Raw genomic sequence first — 26,048 nt, 5'->3', positions numbered from 1 at the left:
TTCCTACCTCTCCATGTAGTGTATTATCTTTAGGAGAGGTTGAGATCAACAGTCCCCTGTTCCTACCTCTCCATGTAGTGTATTGTCTTTAGGAGAGGTTGTGATCAACAGTCCCCTGTTCCTACCTCTCCATGTAGTGTATTATCTTTAGGAGAGGTTGAGATAAACAGTCCCCTGTTCCTACCTCTCCATGTAGTGTATTATCTTTAGGAGAGGTTGAGATAAACAGTCCCCTGTTCCTACCTCTCCATGTAGTGTATTGTCTTTAGGAGAGGTTGAGATCAACAGTCCCCTGTTCCTACCTCTCCATGTAGTGTATTATCTTTAGGAGAGGTTGAGATCAACAGTCCCCTGTTCCTACCTCTCCATGTAGTGTATTGTCTTTAGGAGGTTGAGATAAACAGTCCCCTGTTCCTACCTCTCCATGTAGTGTATTGTCTTTAGGAGGTTGAGATAAACAGTCCCCTGTTCCTACCTCTCCATGTAGTGTATTATCTTTAGGAGGTTGGGATGAAGTTCCATCCCAGTTGGACCTGGTGTACAACTGATAAATAAAGTGATCGTCTTGAAAACAAACAAGAGACAATGAAGATCAACAACACCTTTCTTACTTCCTGTTCCTTGGCTGTGAAGTGGGTGGAGTGGGAGGCGGGGTTAGTATTAGCCACCACCAGGTCCTCCTCCACCCCTCCTCCCTCCTGGCTGTTGGAGCCGTGGGGGTCTGCAGCCGGCCGGTCTGTAGAGGGCCAGTGCTCCAGCTGTCCGGGGCTGGGGGGTTTCTGGTAGCTGTAGAGCAGAGAAGACTGATTACAAAGACTAGACAACGATCAATAAAATACATTATGAGCCCACTGTAAACTAGTGACAGGGACCAATACCGCTAATTCAACACAATATGGCTCATGTTTGATTCCATACCAGTGGCCATCGTTACTAAAAACAGGTATTACACAGACAGCTGAACATGTACCTGTGTTCACTGGTGATGTAAGTGTCTGTCTTGGAGGAGTTCTGGTTGTTCAGAGAGTTGTCTGTCAAGTGGATGCAGTCAGGGAGACCGCCCATGGGCTGGTCCTCGTCAGAGTTCACCCATGACCGAGCCCAGAAGTGCAAATTGGGATTGTGTTTGTTCCTATAGGTGGACAAGGAAGTAATGGTTCATTTAGACTCCAAATGATCATGGATCCGTTTCAAATAGCACCCTATTCCCTTTATAGTGCACTAGATTTGACCAGAGCCCTATGGCACCCTATTCCCTTTATAGTGCACTAGATTTGACCAGAACCCGTACTACAGATAATGAGTTTCACAGTTCTTTGCACAGATGTGTTCTCTTTAGTGTGATGAAAACATTGCCCTACGTGTTGAAAGGTGACCTACTGTAGTATGTCCATCTTCAGCTGTAGTCCGTGAAGGACGTTGTTGACACTGAACACGTCTGCTAACAGCTGATGGGTGGACACGCTGGTCTTACAGTTCTGCTCAGAGTAGTTCTCAGAGAGGAAGGACAAGCCGTACATCTGACCCTTGTTCAACCAGTCTTTGTCATGGAGATATTTGGCACTCCACCTTTGACCTAAACAACAAAAACAAAGGGACATGTCAGGAAAACAACCAACATGTTGATGATAATAATAATGTAGGAATATCTTGGTCTTGGTTGTAAATTGTAAAGGGTAGGTAGAAGTTGTCTAGCCTGAGTGCCAGTCTTGGTTGTAAATTGTAAAGGGTAGGTAGAAGTTGCCTAGCATGAGTGCCAGTCTTGGATGTAAATTGTAAAGGGTAGGTAGAAGTTGCCTAGCCTGAGTGCCAGTCTGTTTGTGCTATCATACCAACTCCTTGTCACTCATGGTCATGTTTGGCTTGACAATGACATCAATGGCTCAAGAGCACAAACAGATCTGAGACCAGGCGATAGAAGGAGACAACAGATCTGAGACCAGGCGATAGAAGGAGACAACAGATCTGGGATCAGGCTAAAAGTTGCCTCTAACCACTGACACAGGGTGAGATTATCTTTCATCCCCCTAATGGTTTAGGTTGGGGAGTAATCTGATCCTAGATCTGTGGTTAGGGGAGTGTAGGGTATGAAGTTACCTGGAGGGTCTCTGCAGATGTAACATATGTACTGGTCCGGGATGCTATCCTCCAGAAGCCCCATACACACACTGTGCTGCCAGCACATACACTCCTCACACTGAAACACAGAGAGAGAGACTGAATGTGTGTGTGTTTAGGTGGAAACAAATACTATCTGAACCCAGGTCTGAAACATGTATAACACATTTTATTTAACCAAGCAAGTCAGTTAGGAACAAATTCATATTTACAATGACAGCCTACCCCGTCCAAACGCGGACGGGCGCCGCCCTATGGGACTCCCAATCACGGCCGGTTGTGATACAGCCTGGATTCGAACCAGGGTGTCTGTAGTAACGCCTCTAGTACAGCTATGTAGTGCCTTAGACCACTGCGCCACTCAGGACGCCCATATTAGAGGCCTGAAGGGAACGCCTTGGCGGAGCTTGTGGCAGACTTGTACTTTGTACATGCATTTGTTGTAAACTCTCCAGTTAACTGATACTAAAGAGTGATTCATTTAATATTAACTTCAGGTGTCCCTGGTGTTGAATTTACACCACAAGTGACTGGGATTTTCCAACCCCACTTCAGACATAACACTAGTCTGAGGGCTCCAGTCAGTCCAGTACCTGAATCATGAATCCATTCTCCTCGTCCATCTCACAGATACAGCGGACGATCTCCTGGGTACCATCCTCATCCTCCTCCTGGAAGTCCTCCATGTTCACAGAGTCAAAGTCCTGGTCGGAGGGTTCAAAACAAACCCCCTTAGTCATGTTGTCACCCTGAGTCACATCTATACATTTCCTAAGCTATAACACACAATCTATTACATAGAGGAGGATCCTGAAGGACCATGGAGTCCAGTCTGCTTCCTGTTTTCTATGTTTCCAGAAACAAATGATGGTAGTATCGTGACAACCCTACCTGGTTGTACTCATCTCCACTAAACAGCAGGCTCTCTGTGGTCGAGTCCTCCAGGAAGTCTATGTCTGACAGGTCTAGAGAGGGAGAGTGGGGGAGGGAGAGAGAGAGAGGGAGAGAAAGAGGGGAGAGAGAATAAAAACAAGTGTAAACACACGGCTCACATTCTTTACAACATATATCTTGACGTCATTTAAATTGTGAGAACTTCAGCAAAGCATCACCTAAAGTTTGCCTAGTTGACAGTTATCTAAATACCAAGTGTGATCACCACAGAGTAACATAACAGTCTATTCCAATACTGAAAGGCTGAATAAAGGCTAGGAGGGGCGTAAACACCGGTCAGAACCTTAAAAAACAGTTTAACCCCAAATTGGACCCAGTTGACACTGTTAGATAACAGTCCTTAGCGATGTTTCTTCATTTCCCAAGTACTGTTGGCTACCCCAATGTGATATATAGAAGTAAGGCCACTGATCACAGTCGACCACATTCATTCTGAGGAGGTATTAAGTCCAGAATGAAGGCTGCTGTGGCTCTGCTGGTGTTGCTGTTCTGTCAGTCTGGGGCATGGGCTGCAGTGTCTGAGACATGAACAGTGCTGATGTCTCCCTGCATCTCGTATGATGCAGGTATCTTCACAGCACCAGTGAGAGGGGTCTACTTCATCAGATTCACTGTCATGGACAACAAAACCTCCAAGGGGTTGTCTGTACTTTAGTAGAAGAATGGCCAGTCTATTATGTGGTCCAGTCAGTGGAATGAAAAGGACAACCATTATCTATCCAATGCAGCGATTCTAGATTATCTATCCAATGCAGCAATTCTAGAGTTGGAGAAAGGGGCCACGGTCCACAAGTCTCTTCTCAGGCTATTGGATCTAGAGTTGGAGAAAGAGGCCACGGTCCACGAGTCTCTTCTCAGGCTATTGGATCTAGAGTTGGAGAAAGGGGCCACGGTCCACAAGTCTCTTCTCAGACTACCAGATCTAGAGTTGGAGAAAGGGGCCACGGTCCACAAGTCTCTTCTCAGGCTACCGGATCTAGAGTTGGAGAAAGGGGCCACGGTCCACAAGTCTCTTCTCAGACTACCGGATCTAGAGTTGGAGAAAGGGGCCACGGTCCACGAGTCTCTTCTCAGGCTATTGGATCTAGAGTTGGAGAAAGGGGCCACGGTCCACGAGTCTGACTTCTTCAGATGGTAGTTATGGGAAAGAGGATTGTTATGGAACTTTTAGAGGTAGATGGGTGATGGTAAGAGTGGGACTGTGTTATGGAACTTCTAGATGAAGAGGGTGATGGTTAAGAGTAGGACTAGAACTCCTCAGAGGGAGGAGAGGACGGGGAACTCCTTTCAGATGGTAAGTTATGGGTGATGGTAAGAGACTGTGGGACTCCTTCAGATGAGGGTGATGGTTAAGAGAGGACTGGATGGAACTCTCATTAAGATGGGTGATGGTTAAGAGTAGGACTGTGTTATGGAACTTCCTTTCAGATGGTAAGTTATGGGTGATGGTTAAGAGTAGGACTGTGTTATGGAACTCTGTAAGGGACCCCAGGTTTCATTTCTAGCAGAACTACTGACACAATCTTCAAACTAAAACTGATAGATAACTAGTAAATAGTCCCTCAAAATGTCAAGCTAGAAAAAAGGAGAGCGGATAGGATACTTTCCCTTTTCTTTACCCAATAATATTCTACAGCAATATAGGGTCAACATGTCGTCTGATTCAGAGTAATGACGTGTGATAAATAACAATAAAAACACTGACTTCTCAGACGTTGTGCCTATATGTGTAGTTCATCAATTTGAACAGCACATTCATGTAAAGATGAAATGTGATTGGTTGATATACATATGTATGTATACGCATTCATTTCATAGAAAAGACGCCCTTGTCAGGCGATTCCCACTCACTCTCTCCGGTCAGGTCGACAGAGAGGATGGCGCGGGGGTACTGGTAATGTTTGGTGGTGGAGCAGGAGGAGGAGGAGGGGAAAGTGAAGGAGGTGGAGGAGCGGTGAAGAGTAGACGCCGTGAGATCGCTCCAGGAAGGACAGGGACATGTCATCGTAGTCCGAATAACCTGCAGGTGAGAAAACACAACATTTATTTTTATGATGTATTGACGATGTGCTACTTCTAACCTCTGTTTATCTTTCTCTTAAGTATTTATTGGTGGTGTGTGTATTGGCTGGGGCAATCAAACTCCCCCTTTGAGGATTGATTAAGTACTATCTTATGTCTCATCTTAGATATATGTTTACAATAAGCTATACAAATGGACTGGCCATTCACTGACAACATACTATACACAGAACCTGAACTAAACGTACAGTGGATTCACAACAGCAGGAGCCCTTGGAGAGACATCAAGATACAGAACCTGAACTAAACGTACAGTGGATTCACAACAGCAGGAGCCCTTGGAGAGACATCAAGATACAGAACCTGAACTAAACGTACAGTGGATTCACAACAGCAGGAGCCCTTGGAGAGACATCAAGATACAGAACCTGAACTAAACGTACAGTGGATTCACAACAGCAGGAGCCCTTGGAGAGACGTTAAGATACAGAACCTGAACTAAACGTACAGTGGATTCACAACAGCAGGAGCCCTTGGAGAGACATCAAGATACAGAACCTGAACTAAACGTACAGTGGATTCACAACAGCAGGAGCCCTTGGAGAGACGTTAAGATACAGAACCCGAACTAAACGTACAGTGGATTCACAACAGCAGGAGCCCTTGGAGAGACATCAAGATACAGAACCTGAACTAAACGTACAGTGGATTCACAACAGCAGGAGCCCTTGGAGAGACGTTAAGATACAGAACCTGAACTAAACGTACAGTGGATTCACAACAGCAGGAGCCCTTGGAGAGACATCAAGATACAGAACCTGAACTAAACGTACAGTGGATTCACAACAGCAGGAGCCCTTGGAGAGACATCAAGATACAGAACCTGAACTAAACGTACAGTGGATTCACAACAGCAGGAGCCCTTGGAGAGACATTAAGATACAGAACCTGAACTAAACGTACAGTGGATTCACAACAGCAGGAGCCCTTGGAGAGACATCAAGATACAGAACCTGAACTAAACGTACAGTGGATTCACAACAGCAGGAGCCCTTGGAGAGACATCAAGATACAGAACCTGAACTAAACGTACAGTGGATTCACAACAGCAGGAGCCCTTGGAGAGACATTAAGATACAGAACCTGAACTAAACGTACAGTGGATTCACAACAGCAGGAGCCCTTGGAGAGACATTAAGATACAGAACCTGAACTAAACGTACAGTGGATTCACAACAGCAGGAGCCCTTGGAGAGACGTTAAGATACAGAACCTGAACTAAACGTACAGTGGATTCACAACAGCAGGAGCCCTTGGAGAGACGTTAAGATACAGAACCTGAACTAAACGTACAGTGGATTCACAACAGCAGGAGCCCTTGGAGAGACATCAAGATACAGAACCTGAACTAAACGTACAGTGGATTCACAACAGCAGGAGCCCTTGGAGAGACATCAAGATACAGAACCTGAACTAAACGTACAGTGGATTCACAACAGCAGGAGCCCTTGGAGAGACATCAAGATACAGAACCTGAACTAAACGTACAGTGGATTCACAACAGCAGGAGCCCTTGGAGAGACATCAAGATACAGAACCTGAACTAAACGTACAGTGGATTCACAACAGCAGGAGCCCTTGGAGAGACGTTAAGATACAGAACCTGAACTAAACGTACAGTGGGTTCACAACAGCAGGAGCCCTTGGAGAGACATCAAGATACAGAACCTGAACTAAACGTACAGTGGATTCACAACAGCAGGAGCCCTTGGAGAGACATCAAGATACAGAACCTGAACTAAACGTACAGTGGATTCACAACAGCAGGAGCCCTTGGAGAGACGTCAAGATACAGAACCTGAACTAAACGTACAGTGGATTCACAACAGCAGGAGCCCTTGGAGAGACATTAAGATACAGAACCTGAACTAAACGTACAGTGGATTCACAACAGCAGGAGCCCTTGGAGAGACGTTAAGATACAGAACCTGAACTAAACGTACAGTGGATTCACAACAGCAGGAGCCCTTGGAGAGACGTCAAGATACAGAACCTGAACTAAACGTACAGTGGATTCACAACAGCAGGAGCCCTTGGAGAGACGTTAAGATACAGAACCTGAACTAAACGTACAGTGGATTCACAACAGCAGGAGCCCTTGGAGAGACGTTAAGATACAGAACCTGAACTAAACGTACAGTGGATTCACAACAGCAGGAGCCCTTGGAGAGACGTTAAGATACAGAACCTGAACTAAACGTACAGTGGATTCACAACAGCAGGAGCCCTTGGAGAGACATTAAGATACAGAACCTGAACTAAACGTACAGTGGATTCACAACAGCAGGAGCCCTTGGAGAGACATTAAGATACAGAACCTGAACTAAACGTACAGTGGATTCACAACAGCAGGAGCCCTTGGAGAGACGTTAAGATACAGAACCTGAACTAAACGTACAGTGGATTCACAACAGCAGGAGCCCTTGGAGAGACGTTAAGATACAGAACCTGAACTAAAGGTACAGTGGATTCACAACAGCAGGAGCCCTTGGAGAGACATTAAGATACAGAACCTGAACTAAACGTACAGTGGATTCACAACAGCAGGAGCCCTTGGAGAGACGTTAAGATACAGAACCTGAACTAAACGTACAGTGGATTCACAACAGCAGGAGCCCTTGGAGAGACATCAAGATACAGAACCTGAACTAAACGTACAGTGGATTCACAACAGCAGGAGCCCTTGGAGAGACATTAAGATACAGAACCTGAACTAAACGTACAGTGGATTCACAACAGCAGGAGCCCTTGGAGAGACATCAAGATACAGAACCTGAACTAAACGTACAGTGGATTCACAACAGCAGGAGCCCTTGGAGAGACGTTAAGATACAGAACCTGAACTAAACGTACAGTGGATTCACAACAGCAGGAGCCCTTGGAGAGACATTAAGATACAGAACCTGAACTAAACGTACAGTGGATTCACAACAGCAGGAGCCCTTGGAGAGACATTAAGATACAGAACCTGAACTAAACGTACAGTGGATTCACAACAGCAGGAGCCCTTGGAGAGACATTAAGATACAGAACCTGAACTAAACGTACAGTGGATTCACAACAGCAGGAGCCCTTGGAGAGACATTAAGATACAGAACCTGAACTAAACGTACAGTGGGTTCACAACAGCAGGAGCCCTTGGAGAGACATTAAGATACAGAACCTGAACTAAACGTACAGTGGATTCACAACAGCAGGAGCCCTTGGAGAGACATTAAGATACAGAACCTGAACTAAACGTACAGTGGATTCACAACAGCAGGAGCCCTTGGAGAGACATTAAGATACAGAACCTGAACTAAACGTACAGTGGATTCACAACAGCAGGAGCCCTTGGAGAGACATTAAGATACAGAACCTGAACTAAACGTACAGTGGATTCACAACAGCAGGAGCCCTTGGAGAGACATTAAGATACAGAACCTGAACTAAACGTACAGTGCTGCTTGGATTTCCTCTTCTTTTCTTCTTCTTCTTCTGTTTGATTTTGAAGTGGTCCTTCTCTTTCCTGTCCCTCCGCTCTTTATCCTTGTCCTTTTTCCTAAAAAAAAGCAGAACATCTATTTAATCACCAACTGATTTGCGGGAACAACGGAGAAACTTTATTTACTACAACTGCTAAGAAGAGAACTAGAACACAATCTCACCGATCACCTGGGATTTCTCCTCCAGTTTCACCTTCTTCTCAATCTTCATTAACCCTGTAGAAGGAGTCATGTTCGTAACGTGATCACAGTTCTCTGCTGCTAAGTGTGTTGATTTAATGAGCGTCCCAAATGGCACCCTATTCCCTATATGCCCACTGCCCTGCCACTAACCTGGCTCCAGGCCTTACCGCCCCTCAGGAAGGCCCACTGCCCTGCCACTAACCTGGCTCCAGGCCTTACAGCCCCTCAGGAAGGCCCACTGCCCTGCCACTAACCTGGCTCCAGGCCTTACAGCCCCTCAGGAAGTCCCACTGCCCTGCCACTAACCTGGCTCCAGGCCTTACCGCCCCTCAGGAAGTCCCACTGCCCTGCCACTAACCTGGCTCCAGGCCTTACCGCCCCTCAGGAAGTCCCACTGCCCTGCCACTAACCTGGCTCCAGGCCTTACAGCCCCTCAGGAAGTCCCACTGCCCTGCCACTAACCTGGCTCCAGGCCTTACCGCCCCTCAGGAAGTCCCACTGCCCTGCCACTAACCTGGCTCCAGGCCTTACAGCCCCTCAGGGAGTCCCACTGCCCTGCCACTAACCTGGCTCCAGGCCTTACAGCCCCTCAGGAAGTCCCACTGCCCTGCCACTAACCTGGCTCCAGGCCTTACCGCCCCTCAGGAAGTCCCACTGCCCTGCCACTAACCTGGCTCCAGGCCTTACAGCCCCTCAGGAAGTCCCACTGCCCTGCCACTAACCTGGCTCCAGGCCTTACAGCCCCCTCAGGAAGGCCCACTGCCCTGCCACTAACCTGGCTCCAGGCCTTACAGCCCCTCAGGAAGTCCCACTGCCCTGCCACTAACCTGGCTCCAGGCCTTACCGCCCCTCAGGAAGTCCCACTGCCCTGCCACTAACCTGGCTCCAGGCCTTACAGCCCCTCAGGAAGTCCCACTGCCCTGCCACTAACCTGGCTCCAGGCCTTACCGCCCCTCAGGAAGTCCCACTGCCCTGCCACTAACCTGGCTCCAGGCCTTACAGCCCCTCAGGAAGTCCCACTGCCCTGCCACTAACCTGGCTCCAGGCCTTACAGCCCCTCAGGAAGTCCCACTGCCCTGCCACTAACCTGGCTCCAGGCCTTACAGCCCCTCAGGAAGTCCCACTGCCCCTGCCACTAACCTGGCTCCAGGCCTTACAGCCCCTCAGGAAGTCCCACTGCCCTGCCACTAACCTGGCTCCAGGCCTTACAGCCCCTCAGGAAGTCCCACTGCCCTGCCACTAACCTGGCTCCAGGCCTTACAGCCCCTCAGGAAGTCCCACTGCCCTGCCACTAACCTGGCTCCAGGCCTTACCGCCCCTCAGGAAGTCCCACTGCCCTGCCACTAACCTGGCTCCAGGCCTTACAGCCCCTCAGGAAGTCCCACTGCCCTGCCACTAACCTGGCTCCAGGCCTTACCGCCCCTCAGGAAGTCCCACTGCCCTGCCACTAACCTGGCTCCAGGCCTTACAGCCCCTCAGGAAGTCCCACTGCCCTGCCACTAACCTGGCTCCAGGCCTTACAGCCCCTCAGGAAGGCCCACTGCCCTGCCACTAACCTGGCTCCAGGCCTTACAGCCCCTCAGGAAGGCCCACTGCCCTGCCACTAACCTGGCTCCAGGCCTTACAGCCCCTCAGGAAGTCCCACTGCCCTGCCACTAACCTGGCTCCAGGCCTTACAGCCCCTCAGGAAGTCCCACTGCCCTGCCACTAACCTGGCTCCAGGCCTTACAGCCCCTCAGGAAGTCCCACTGCCCTGCCACTAACCTGGCTCCAGGCCTTACAGCCCCTCAGGAAGGCCCACTGCCCTGCCACTAACCTGGCTCCAGGCCTTACAGCCCCTCAGGAAGGCCCACTGCCCTGCCACTAACCTGGCTCCAGGCCTTACCGCCCCTCAGGAAGTCCCACTGCCCTGCCACTAACCTGGCTCCAGGCCTTACCGCCCCTCAGGAAGTCCCACTGCCCTGCCACTAACCTGGCTCCAGGCCTTACAGCCCCTCAGGAAGTCCCACTGCCCTGCCACTAACCTGGCTCCAGGTGCTTGTCCTTATCGATCACCTTCTTCAGGATCTTGTCGTGGAGGGACTCGAAGCTCTTCTCCTGAGGCGGAGGAGGGAGAGACAGCTCTGTGCTGTCAGAGCTCATGGAGGCAGAGGAGCGCTTCTTCCTGTTCAACCTGGGAGGTTTCAGACAGCTCCCCAGTCCAGTACAGTCCAGTTGGAACATATGGCCCGGAAGGGACAGTGCTGGAGGACAGAGGAGACAGTATAAACATATGGCCCTGAGGGGACAGAGGAGACTGTATAAAACATATGGCCCAGAGGGGACAGAGGAGACTGTATAAAACATATGGCCCTGAGGGGACAGAGGAGACTGTATAAAACATATGGCCCAGAGGGGACAGAGGAGACTGTATAAACATATGGCCCTGAGGGGACAGCGCTGAGGGACAGAGGAGACTGTATAAAACATATGGCCCAGAGGGGACAGAGGAGACTGTATAAAACATATGGCCCAGAGGGGACAGAGGAGACTGTATAAAACATATGGCCCTGAGGGGACAGCGCTGAGGGACAGAGGAGACTGTATAAAACATATGGCCCTGAGGGGCAGGCTGAGGGACAGAGGAGACTGTATAAAACATATGGCCCTGAGGGGACAGAGGAACAGAAACAAGGCCCTGAGGGAGGGGACAGAGGAGACTGTATAAAACATATGGCCCTGAGGGGACAGCGCTGAGGGACAGAGGAGACTGTATAAAACATATGGCCCTGAGGGGACACCGCTGAGGGACAGAGGGGGGTGAGAGAGAGAGTATAAGGTTGGGCTCTGGACAAAAGTAGTGCATTATATAGGGAATAGGGTGCCATTTGGGATACACAGCCCAAAACAATTTGGTGAATTAGTGTATTGAAGTTAGATTCAACTAACTGTGTTTTCAAATGAATGAAATCTAAATCCATACACGATGAGGTGGAGACAGTCCTGCGTCTCTTTGTGTTGTCAGGGACCTCCAGCAGGGTGGTGGTGGGCATGGAGGCTGAGGTGGCCCGGGTACGACCAGCCCTGTCTGGGGAGCCTGGCAGCTCAGAGTCCTGGAGGTCCTTGTCAGCGTTGTGGTAATACTTGAGGTGGTAGTCCAGCAGCTTGGCTTTGCGGAAGGCCTTGGAGCACCCAGGGATCTTACACTTGTAGAGGTCCAGGTCGTTGGGAGACGTTGGGTCATCACACCGCTTGGTGTTCATGACTGAGAGAGTGAGAGGTGACACACAGAGGAGAGAGAGAGAGAGAGAGAGAGGTGACACAAAGAGGAGAGAGAGAGGTGACAGAGGAGAGAGAGAGAGAGAGGTGACACAGAGGAGAGAGACAGAGAGAGAGGTGACAGAGAGAGGAGAGAGAGAGAGAGAGGAGACAGAGAGAGGAGACAGAGAGAGGAGACAGAGAGAGAGAGAGAGGAGACAGAGAGAGGAGACAGAGAGAGAGAGAGAGAGAGAGAGAGGAGACACAGAGAGAGAGCAGTGACACACAGAGGAGAGAAAGAGAGAGAGAGAGAGGTGACAAAGAGGGGAGAGAGAAAGAGAGGTGACACACAGGAGAGAGCGGTGACACACAGGAGAGAGAGAGAGGGAGAGAGAGGTGCACACAGAGGAGAGAGAGAGAGACAGAGAGAGAGAGAGACAGAGAGAGGTGACACAGAGGAGAGAGCAGAGAGAGAGGTGACACAGAGGAGAGAGACAGAGAGAGAGGTGACACAGAGAGAGAGAGACAGAGAGAGAGGTGACACAAAGAGGAGAGAGAGAGAGAGAGAGGTGACACAGAGGAGAGAGACAGAGAGAGAGGTGACACAGATGAGAGAGACAGACAGAGAGGAGACAGAGAGAGAGAGACAGAGAGAGAGAGAGACAGAGAGAGGAGACAGAGAGAGAGAGAGAGAGAGAGAGAGAGGAGAGAGAGAGAGAGAGAGACAGAGAGAGAGGAGACAGAGAGAGAGGAGACAGAGAGAGAGGAGACAGAGAGGAGAGAGAGAGAGGAGAGACAGAGAGAGAGAGAGAGAGAGAGAGAGGAGACAGAGAGAGGAGAGAGAAAGAGAGGTGACACACAGGAGAGAGAGGTGACACACAGGAGAGAGAGAGAGGTGACACACAGATGAGAGAGAGAGAGAGAGAGAGGTGACACACAGAGGGGAGAGAGAGAGAGGTGACACACAGAGGAGAGAGAGAGAGAGAGAGAGAGAGAGGTGACAAAGAGGGGAGAGAGAAAGAGAGGTGACACACAGGAGAGAGCGGTGACACACAGGAGAGAGAGAGAGGGAGAGAGAGGTGACACACAGAGGAGAGAGAGAGAGAGAGAGAGAGAGGTGACACACAGAGGGGAGAGAGAGAGAGAGAGGTGCACACAGAGGAGAGAGAGAGAGATGCACACAGAGGAGACAGAGGAGAGAGAGGTGACACACAGAGGAGAGAGAGAGAGAGAGAGAGAGAGAGAGAGAGAGGTGACACACAGAGGAGAGAGAGAGAAAGAGAGGAGAGAGAGCGAGAGAGAGAGATGACACACAGAGGAGAGAGAGAGAGAGGTGACACACAGAGGAGAGAGAGAGAGAGAGAGAGAGAGAGAGAGAGAGAGGTGACACAGAGAGAGAGAGAGAGAGAGAGAGAGAGAGAGAGAGAGAGAGAGAGAGAGAGAGAGAGAGAGAGAGAGAGAGAGAGAGATGACACACAGAGGGAGAGAGAGAGAGAGGTGACACAGAGGAGAGAGAGAGAGAGAGAGAGAGAGAGAGGTGACACACAGAGAAGAGAGAGAGAGAGAGGTGACACACAGAGGAGAGAGAGAGAGAGAGAGAGAGAGGTGACACACAGAGGAGAGAGAGAGAGAGAGGTGACACACAGAGAGAGAGAGAGAGAGAGGTGACACACAGAGGAGAGAGAGAGAGAGGTGACACACAGAGGAGAGAGAGAGAGAGGTGACACACAGAGGAGAGAGAGAGAGAGAGAGAGAGAGGGGGAAGGAATGTTTTTCTGGATTATCAAGTCCCTCAATCCAGTACATGACACCCTTTTTGTTCAAGCTGGGCTGAAGAGCGTTTGAGTATGTTTCCATTCTATCGGACAGAGAGGACTTGGTAAAGATCAGCTTCTTACGGGAACATAAATAATAATTGCAGTAAGCCTTGAAGGAAATGAAAAGTAATGGTTAAAAGTATTATAATCAAACTAAAACCTACTTGGTTCCCTGGTGTGCTTGTTTAGTTTAGGGGTCCTGGTAGTACTTCTCCTCCCAGCGACTACAAATAAAACACAAACACAGATGGATTAGGACATTATCTAACATACATTATACTGTACAATGTCTGACCCTAATGACACCCTATTCCCCATTAAGTACACTACTTTAGCACACTTTGTACGGAATAGGGGGCCATTTGAGATGCTGCAGTTGAGAATAAATAACTCCCCTAGTCAAGCATTACCTGCAGCTAAGGGTGGGAATTTTTCTGCCACTGCCGTATGATTGGCTGATGGCCCGTCAGTCAGCTGGTCTCTGTGTGTGATTGGTGGATGAGATGGTGTGAGGATGGAGGCAGCAGATGAAGGTGTAGGTGGTATGTCAACACAGTAGTTGTGGAGGGTTGATGACTCTGCCCTCTCCACAGAGTTTGTCATTTGATCTAAAGGAAGACAATCACACACAGAATAGATTCAGGGTTGAATAAATAGACATGTTTTCCTGGTTGTTCATGGGGGTTTTTCTTGGTCAGGGTTGTATTCATTAGTGCAAACTGTAGCAAAACGTTTTGTCACTCAAAATTAAAAACAAGCGTTTCTTATTTGACAAGTTCAGCTAGTTTCCTCCCTGTTTCGGCCCATTTGGTTCCTAGTTAATATGACCCAGGTCACGTAGGTAGCCAGGAAGAACTCTGATCCCGTGAGGCTGCACTCACCCTCTGGAGAGGAGGAGGAGGAGGGGTCTTTGTGAGATGTGTTGTGCTCCCTCCCATGGGGTGAGAGGTCAGGGCAATGGGTGGTGGTGGGGTGAGAGTTTATATCAGGGCTGACGGTGGCCAGGCGCTGGGAGCGTCTCCTCCTCTGGCTGGGTTCTGAGCTCCTGGGGGAGCCTGGAGGAACTGCCTCACCATGTCCTGTTAGAGAGGAAGCACAGCCACCAAATCACCTGACAGAGATCACAGCCCTAGCTCCCCAAGTCTTACTTCTGTTGGGTTCTGAGAATATGAAATATACTTATGTCACTGAGGGAGAGAGGGTAATGTATAACGTTTACATGATGTCAGGATATGTTATTGTTAGCCATTAGGGAGCCTATGGGAGGGAGCCTCTGCAATAAGAGACAGCAGTACCAAGCACCATGACAGCCTTGAGTTGGGGAGGACTGAGCACTTTGGGGTAGCGGTCAGGTCAGATGAAGTGAGGAAGAACAGATATCACTAAAGGTTCGGTCTAGCAATAGAGATGCATTGGCTGTTTAGAGGTGTAGGAGGAGACTCAGCCTAGGAGAAAGGATTAAATATCAGTGCTTGTGTGAACAATGTCTTTGTCTAATGCAGCTGTCTTGATCCTCTGTGGAAAATAAACCTGGTTTAAGCTTTCATAGCGTTCGTCGAGTTTTTACTCTGAGAATTAGAACCTAACAGGACTGAGGCAATTCGTTTGTTTTCCCCAAAACAAATCTTCCAAAAACGGTATACATAAAGTTGATATTTGTAACACCACTTGTGTCTAAGACTATACACTAGTTTGAGATAGTTAGTGGAAGTACTTTTTCCACTATGATCCTGTCCCTCAGCAGACCGACCTGAGGTAGCCGTGTCTGGGCAGCTGTGTCTGGGGGAGGGACTCAGCATGGACTCTGGAGCTGACATGGGGTCCTCCCCAGCAGACAGAGTAGTGATGGAGCACGGCGGCCTGGACACCCCCTGCTTCTGGCTGCTGTTAACCATGACAAATGGCTTCTTCATTATTTAACAAATGAGCAGCAAAAATATGAATAACAAGTACAACTTACAATTACATTATTAATGACAAATTATTACCTGATTACAATACACTATAAATATACCAATAACCCACAGATTTCTTAGGGCATTGAAAGCCAATAGCCATCTTGTCAAAAGCTACCTGTTGGACTCCCCAGAATGGTGCTTCAGACGCCTGTTCCGACACTTGGCTGGAGAGCCCGTCACAGAGGACCCAGTCTGTCTCTGGGTCTGCCCCTGTATGGAATCATGCTCTGCTGGTCTTGGTACCTTCTGGAAGAATACAGAGAGGAACATACAGTGGGATTGCTGTCATGAATTGACTCCTAGGCCGAGTCCCAAATGGGATCCTATTCCATATTTAGTGCACTACTTTTGTTATGGGCTCTGGTCCAAAGCACTGCAATATATAGGGAATAGGGTGCCATTTGGAATAGGGTGCCATTTGGGACAAAGCCTTAGAAAAACAAATACACATAATATAGAGCAAAGTCTGTCTTTTAAGTTATTTTATTTGTATATATATATATATATATATATATATATATATGCACTACAGTAAGTGACTAGCTGGTACCTGTTGTTGGGACATTATCTGCACTACAGTAAGTGACTAGCTGGTACCTGTTGTTGGGACATTATCTGCACTACAGTAAGTGACTAGCTGGTACCTGTTGTTGGGACATTATCTGCACTACAGTAAGTGTGGGCTGGTACCTGTTGTTGGGACATTATCTGCACTACAGTAAGTGACTAGCTGGTACCTGTTGTTGGGACATTATCTGCACTACAGTGAGTGACTAGCTGGTACCTGTTGTTGGGACATTATCTGCACTACAGTAAGTGTGGGCTGGTACCTGTTGTTGGGACATTATCTGCACTACAGTGAGTGACTAGCTGGTACCTGTTGTTGGGACATTATCTGCACTACAGTAAGTGTTGGGACATTATCTGCACTACAGTGAGTGACTAGCTGGTACCTGTTGTTGGGACATTATCTGCACTACAGTAAGTGACTAGCTGGTACCTGTTGTTGGGACATTATCTGCACTACAGTGAGTGACTAGCTGGTACCTGTTGGGAAATGATCTGCACTACAGTGAGTGACTAGCTGGTACCTGTTGTTGGGACATTATCTGCACTACAGTGAGTGACTAGCTGGTACCTGTTGTTGGGACATTATCTGCACTACAGTAAGTGACTAACTGGTACCTGTTGTTGGGACATTATCTGCACTACAGTGAGTGACTAGCTGGTACCTGTTGTTGGGACATTATCTGCACTACAGTGAGTGACTAGCTGGTACCTGTTGTTGGGACATTATCTGCACTACAGTGAGTGACTAGCTGGTACCTGTTGTTGGGAAATGATCTGCACTACAGTGAGTGACTAGCTGGTACCTGTTGTTGGGACATTATCTGCACTACAGTGAGTGACTAGCTGGTACCTGTTGTTGGGACATTATCTGCACTACAGTGAGTGACTAGCTGGTACCTGTTGTTGGGACATTATCTGCACTACAGTGAGTGACTAGCTGGTACCTGTTGTTGGGACATTATCTGCACTACAGTGAGTGACTAGCTGGTACCTGTTGTTGGGACATTATCTGCACTACAGTGAGTGACTAGCTGGTACCTGTTGTTGGGACATTATCTGCACTACAGTGAGTGACTAGCTGGTACCTGTTGTTGGGACATCACTGGGACTTCTGTCCGGTCCTTCTTGCAGTCAGCATCATCTTCATGGGATTCTGAAGGCAGAGGGAGAAGAATATAACAGGTCCATTTACAGGTTGGAACTCCACACACAATGGCAGTCCCAAATGGCACCCTATATCCTCTATAGTGTACTACTTTTGACCAAGTCCCTGGTCAAAGGTAGTGCCCTATAAAGGGACTAGGGTGCCATTTGGGAGACACATTGTACATGTGATGGTTAACTAAGAATGAGGGCCCTGGGGTGAAATATGACCTGTGGTTTTACAGGCCTGGACCCTCTGGGGTGAAATATGGCCTGTGGTTTTACAGGCCTGGACCCTCTGGGGTGAAATATGGCCTGTGGTTTTACAGGCCTGGACCCTCTGGGGTGAAATATGGCCTGTGGTTTTACAGGCCTGGACCCTCTGGGGTGAAATATGGCCTGTGGTTTTACAGGCCTGGACCCTCTGGGGTGAAATATGGCCTGTGGTTTTACAGGCCTGGAACCTCTGGGGTGAAATATGGCCTGTGGTTTTACAGGCCTGGAACCTCTGGGGTGAAATATGGCCTGTGGTTTTACAGGCCTGGACCCTCTGGGGTGAAATATGGCCTGTGGTTTTACAGGCCTGGACCCTCTGGGGTGAAATATGGCCTGTGGTTTTACAGGCCTGGACCCTCTGAGTTGAATAACTAGCTATCTTGTACATTTCTCCTTCTCTTAGATCTCATGATGTCTTGCTGCTCTGAGGAGGGCTTAGTTTCTTCCTCATCATCACCATGGCGTCTTAGCTATCATTGGAGAGGTTGAGAGTAAAGAATCTTAACATCTAAATGATACCACTTCTCCATATCACTGCTGTATGATACTAACATACTAGCTACATGACAACAGTAACATCTAAATGATACCACTTCTCCATATCACTGCTGTATGATACTAACATACTAGCTACATGACAACAGTAACATCTAAATGATACCACTTCTCCATATCACTGCTGTATGATACTAACATACTAGCTACATGACAACAGTAACATCTAAATGATACCACTTCTCCATATCACTGCTGTATGATACTAACATACTAGCTACATGACAACAGTAACATCTAAATGATACCACTTCTCCATATCACTGCTGTATGATACTAACATACTAGCTACATGACAACAGTAACATCTAAATGATACCACTTCTCCATATCACTGCTGTATGATACTAACATACTAGCTACATGACAACAGTAACATCTAAATGATACCACTTCTCCATATCACTGCTGTATGATACTAACATACTAGCTACATGACAACAGTAACATCTAAATGATACCACTTCTCCATATCACTGCTGTATGATACTAACATACTAGCTACATGACAACAGTAACATCTAAATGATACCACTTCTCCATATCACTGCTGTATGATACTAACATACTAGCTACATGACAACAGTAACATCTAAATGATACCACTTCTCCATATCACTGCTGTATGATACTAACATACTAGCTACATGACAACAGTAACATCTAAATGATACCACTTCTCCATATCACTGCTGTATGATACTAACATACTAGCTACATGACAACAGTAACATCTAAATGATACCACTTCTCCATATCACTGCTGTATGATACTAACATACTAGCTACATGACAACAGTAACATCTAAATGATACCACTTCTCCATATCACTGCTGTATGATACTAACATACTAGCTACATGACAACAGTAACATCTAAATGATACCACTTCTCCATATCACTGCTGTATGATACTAACATACTAGCTACATGACAACAGTAACATCTAAATGATACCACTTCTCCATATCACTGCTGTATGATACTAACATACTAGCTACATGACAACAGTAACATCTAAATGATACCACTTCTCCATATCACTGCTGTATGATACTAACATACTAGCTACATGACAACAGTAACATCTAAATGATACCACTTCTCCATATCACTGCTGTATGATACTAACATACTAGCTACATGACAACAGTAACATCTAAATGATACCACTTCTCCATATCACTGCTGTATGATACTAACATACTAGCTACATGACAACAGTAACATCTAAATGATACCACTTCTCCATATCACTGCTGTATGATACTAACATACTAGCTACATGACAACAGTAACATCTAAATGATACCACTTCTCCATATCACTGCTGTATGATACTAACATACTAGCTACATGACAACAGTAACATCTAAATGATACCACTTCTCCATATCACTGCTGTATGATACTAACATACTAGCTACATGACAACAGTAACATCTAAATGATACCACTTCTCCATATCACTGCTGTATGATACTAACATACTAGCTACATGACAACAGTAACATCTAAATGATACCACTTCTCCATATCACTGCTGTATGATACTAACATACTAGCTACATGACAACAGTAACATCTAAATGATACCACTTCTCCATATCACTGCTGTATGATACTAACATACTAGCTACATGACAACAGTAACATCTAAATGATACCACTTCTCCATATCACTGCTGTATGATACTAACATACTAGCTACATGACAACAGTAACATCTAAATGATACCACTTCTCCATATCACTGCTGTATGATACTAACATACTAGCTACATGACAACAGTAACATCTAAATGATACCACTTCTCCATATCACTGCTGTATGATACTAACATACTAGCTACATGACAACAGTAACATCTAAATGATACCACTTCTCCATATCACTGCTGTATGATACTAACATACTAGCTACATGACAACAGTAACATCTAAATGATACCACTTCTCCATATCACTGCTGTATGATACTAACATACTAGCTACATGACAACAGTAACATCTAAATGATACCACTTCTCCATATCACTGCTGTATGATACTAACATACTAGCTACATGACAACAGTAACATCTAAATGATACCACTTCTCCATATCACTGCTGTATGATACTAACATACTAGCTACATGACAACAGTAACATCTAAATGATACCACTTCTCCATATCACTGCTGTATGATACTAACATACTAGCTACATGACAACAGTAACATCTAAATGATACCACTTCTCCATATCACTGCTGTATGATACTAACATACTAGCTACATGACAACAGTAACATCTAAATGATACCACTTCTCCATATCACTGCTGTATGATACTAACATACTAGCTACATGACAACAGTAACATCTAAATGATACCACTTCTCCATATCACTGCTGTATGATACTAACATACTAGCTACATGACAACAGTAACATCTAAATGATACCACTTCTCCATATCACTGCTGTATGATACTAACATACTAGCTACATGACAACAGTAACATCTAAATGATACCACTTCTCCATATCACTGCTGTATGATACTAACATACTAGCTACATGACAACAGTAACATCTAAATGATACCACTTCTCCATATCACTGCTGTATGATACTAACATACTAGCTACATGACAACAGTAACATCTAAATGATACCACTTCTCCATATCACTGCTGTATGATACTAACATACTAGCTACATGACAACAGTAACATCTAAATGATACCACTTCTCCATATCACTGCTGTATGATACTAACATACTAGCTACATGACAACAGTAACATCTAAATGATACCACTTCTCCATATCACTGCTGTATGATACTAACATACTAGCTACATGACAACAGTAACATCTAAATGATACCACTTCTCCATATCACTGCTGTATGATACTAACATACTAGCTACATGACAACAGTAACATCTAAATGATACCACTTCTCCATATCACTGCTGTATGATACTAACATACTAGCTACATGACAACAGTAACATCTAAATGATACCACTTCTCCATATCACTGCTGTATGATACTAACATACTAGCTACATGACAACAGTAACATCTAAATGATACCACTTCTCCATATCACTGCTGTATGATACTAACATACTAGCTACATGACAACAGTAACATCTAAATGATACCACTTCTCCATATCACTGCTGTATGATACTAACATACTAGCTACATGACAACAGTAACATCTAAATGATACCACTTCTCCATATCACTGCTGTATGATACTAACATACTAGCTACATGACAACAGTAACATCTAAATGATACCACTTCTCCATATCACTGCTGTATGATACTAACATACTAGCTACATGACAACAGTAACATCTAAATGATACCACTTCTCCATATCACTGCTGTATGATACTAACATACTAGCTACATGACAACAGTAACATCTAAATGATACCACTTCTCCATATCACTGCTGTATGATACTAACATACTAGCTACATGACAACAGTAACATCTAAATGATACCACTTCTCCATATCACTGCTGTATGATACTAACATACTAGCTACATGACAACAGTAACATCTAAATGATACCACTTCTCCATATCACTGCTGTATGATACTAACATACTAGCTACATGACAACAGTAACATCTAAATGATACCACTTCTCCATATCACTGCTGTATGATACTAACATACTAGCTACATGACAACAGTAACATCTAAATGATACCACTTCTCCATATCACTGCTGTATGATACTAACATACTAGCTACATGACAACAGTAACATCTAAATGATACCACTTCTCCATATCACTGCTGTATGATACTAACATACTAGCTACATGACAACAGTAACATCTAAATGATACCACTTCTCCATATCACTGCTGTATGATACTAACATACTAGCTACATGACAACAGTAACATCTAAATGATACCACTTCTCCATATCACTGCTGTATGATACTAACATACTAGCTACATGACAACAGTAACATCTAAATGATACCACTTCTCCATATCACTGCTGTATGATACTAACATACTAGCTACATGACAACAGTAACATCTAAATGATACCACTTCTCCATATCACTGCTGTATGATACTAACATACTAGCTACATGACAACAGTAACATCTAAATGATACCACTTCTCCATATCACTGCTGTATGATACTAACATACTAGCTACATGACAACAGTAACATCTAAATGATACCACTTCTCCATATCACTGCTGTATGATACTAACATACTAGCTACATGACAACAGTAACATCTAAATGATACCACTTCTCCATATCACTGCTGTATGATACTAACATACTAGCTACATGACAACAGTAACATCTAAATGATACCACTTCTCCATATCACTGCTGTATGATACTAACATACTAGCTACATGACAACAGTAACATCTAAATGATACCACTTCTCCATATCACTGCTGTATGATACTAACATACTAGCTACATGACAACAGTAACATCTAAATGATACCACTTCTCCATATCACTGCTGTATGATACTAACATACTAGCTACATGACAACAGTAACATCTAAATGATACCACTTCTCCATATCACTGCTGTATGATACTAACATACTAGCTACATGACAACAGTAACATCTAAATGATACCACTTCTCCATATCACTGCTGTATGATACTAACATACTAGCTACATGACAACAGTAACATCTAAATGATACCACTTCTCCATATCACTGCTGTATGATACTAACATACTAGCTACATGACAACAGTAACATCTAAATGATACCACTTCTCCATATCACTGCTGTATGATACTAACATACTAGCTACATGACAACAGTAACATCTAAATGATACCACTTCTCCATATCACTGCTGTATGATACTAACATACTAGCTACATGACAACAGTAACATCTAAATGATACCACTTCTCCATATCACTGCTGTATGATACTAACATACTAGCTACATGACAACAGTAACATCTAAATGATACCACTTCTCCATATCACTGCTGTATGATACTAACATACTAGCTACATGACAACAGTAACATCTAAATGATACCACTTCTCCATATCACTGCTGTATGATACTAACATACTAGCTACATGACAACAGTAACATCTAAATGATACCACTTCTCCATATCACTGCTGTATGATACTAACATACTAGCTACATGACAACAGTAACATCTAAATGATACCACTTCTCCATATCACTGCTGTATGATACTAACATACTAGCTACATGACAACAGTAACATCTAAATGATACCACTTCTCCATATCACTGCTGTATGATACTAACATACTAGCTACATGACAACAGTAACATCTAAATGATACCACTTCTCCATATCACTGCTGTATGATACTAACATACTAGCTACATGACAACAGTAACATCTAAATGATACCACTTCTCCATATCACTGCTGTATGATACTAACATACTAGCTACATGACAACAGTAACATCTAAATGATACCACTTCTCCATATCACTGCTGTATGATACTAACATACTAGCTACATGACAACAGTAACATCTAAATGATACCACTTCTCCATATCACTGCTGTATGATACTAACATACTAGCTACATGACAACAGTAACATCTAAATGATACCACTTCTCCATATCACTGCTGTATGATACTAACATACTAGCTACATGACAACAGTAACATCTAAATGATACCACTTCTCCATATCACTGCTGTATGATACTAACATACTAGCTACATGACAACAGTAACATCTAAATGATACCACTTCTCCATATCACTGCTGTATGATACTAACATACTAGCTACATGACAACAGTAACATCTAAATGATACCACTTCTCCATATCACTGCTGTATGATACTAACATACTAGCTACATGACAACAGTAACATCTAAATGATACCACTTCTCCATATCACTGCTGTATGATACTAACATACTAGCTACATGACAACAGTAACATCTAAATGATACCACTTCTCCATATCACTGCTGTATGATACTAACATACTAGCTACATGACAACAGTAACATCTAAATGATACCACTTCTCCATATCACTGCTGTATGATACTAACATACTAGCTACATGACAACAGTAACATCTAAATGATACCACTTCTCCATATCACTGCTGTATGATACTAACATACTAGCTACATGACAACAGTAACATCTAAATGATACCACTTCTCCATATCACTGCTGTATGATACTAACATACTAGCTACATGACAACAGTAACATCTAAATGATACCACTTCTCCATATCACTGCTGTATGATACTAACATACTAGCTACATGACAACAGTAACATCTAAATGATACCACTTCTCCATATCACTGCTGTATGATACTAACATACTAGCTACATGACAACAGTAACATCTAAATGATACCACTTCTCCATATCACTGCTGTATGATACTAACATACTAGCTACATGACAACAGTAACATCTAAATGATACCACTTCTCCATATCACTGCTGTATGATACTAACATACTAGCTACATGACAACAGTAACATCTAAATGATACCACTTCTCCATATCACTGCTGTATGATACTAACATACTAGCTACATGACAACAGTAACATCTAAATGATACCACTTCTCCATATCACTGCTGTATGATACTAACATACTAGCTACATGACAACAGTAACATCTAAATGATACCACTTCTCCATATCACTGCTGTATGATACTAACATACTAGCTACATGACAACAGTAACATCTAAATGATACCACTTCTCCATATCACTGCTGTATGATACTAACATACTAGCTACATGACAACAGTAACATCTAAATGATACCACTTCTCCATATCACTGCTGTATGATACTAACATACTAGCTACATGACAACAGTAACATCTAAATGATACCACTTCTCCATATCACTGCTGTATGATACTAACATACTAGCTACATGACAACAGTAACATCTAAATGATACCACTTCTCCATATCACTGCTGTATGATACTAACATACTAGCTACATGACAACAGTAACATCTAAATGATACCACTTCTCCATATCACTGCTGTATGATACTAACATACTAGCTACATGACAACAGTAACATCTAAATGATACCACTTCTCCATATCACTGCTGTATGATACTAACATACTAGCTACATGACAACAGTAACATCTAAATGATACCACTTCTCCATATCACTGCTGTATGATACTAACATACTAGCTACATGACAACAGTAACATCTAAATGATACCACTTCTCCATATCACTGCTGTATGATACTAACATACTAGCTACATGACAACAGTAACATCTAAATGATACCACTTCTCCATATCACTGCTGTATGATACTAACATACTAGCTACATGACAACAGTAACATCTAAATGATACCACTTCTCCATATCACTGCTGTATGATACTAACATACTAGCTACATGACAACAGTAACATCTAAATGATACCACTTCTCCATATCACTGCTGTATGATACTAACATACTAGCTACATGACAACAGTAACATCTAAATGATACCACTTCTCCATATCACTGCTGTATGATACTAACATACTAGCTACATGACAACAGTAACATCTAAATGATACCACTTCTCCATATCACTGCTGTATGATACTAACATACT

General features: G+C 44.7%; 1 protein-coding gene across 1 annotated transcript in view; it reads right to left on the bottom strand.

The window, feature by feature from the left end:
• LOC106598824 (PHD finger protein 20-like protein 1) overlaps nucleotides 1–26,048 on the bottom strand; it is a 44,042-nt gene that overhangs the window by 7,254 nt on the left and 10,740 nt on the right. Inside the window, 17 exon segments of the mRNA XM_045712753.1 lie at nucleotides 603–786; nucleotides 971–1,132; nucleotides 1,381–1,576; nucleotides 2,098–2,197; nucleotides 2,712–2,822; nucleotides 3,010–3,083; nucleotides 4,924–5,051; nucleotides 8,593–8,695; nucleotides 8,802–8,855; nucleotides 10,847–11,065; nucleotides 11,785–12,066; nucleotides 14,041–14,100; nucleotides 14,287–14,484; nucleotides 14,758–14,955; nucleotides 15,591–15,760; nucleotides 15,950–16,080; nucleotides 17,490–17,557. Coding sequence (XP_045568709.1) covers nucleotides 603–786; nucleotides 971–1,132; nucleotides 1,381–1,576; nucleotides 2,098–2,197; nucleotides 2,712–2,822; nucleotides 3,010–3,083; nucleotides 4,924–5,051; nucleotides 8,593–8,695; nucleotides 8,802–8,855; nucleotides 10,847–11,065; nucleotides 11,785–12,066; nucleotides 14,041–14,100; nucleotides 14,287–14,484; nucleotides 14,758–14,955; nucleotides 15,591–15,760; nucleotides 15,950–16,080; nucleotides 17,490–17,557 — 2,438 coding nt within the window.

This window comes from Salmo salar, chromosome ssa02, assembly GCF_905237065.1.
Source record: "Salmo salar chromosome ssa02, Ssal_v3.1, whole genome shotgun sequence".
Classification (NCBI taxonomy): Eukaryota; Metazoa; Chordata; class Actinopteri; order Salmoniformes; family Salmonidae; genus Salmo; species Salmo salar.
Note: the sequence above shows the minus strand (reverse complement) of the source record. Positions and strands in the feature narration are given on the sequence as shown.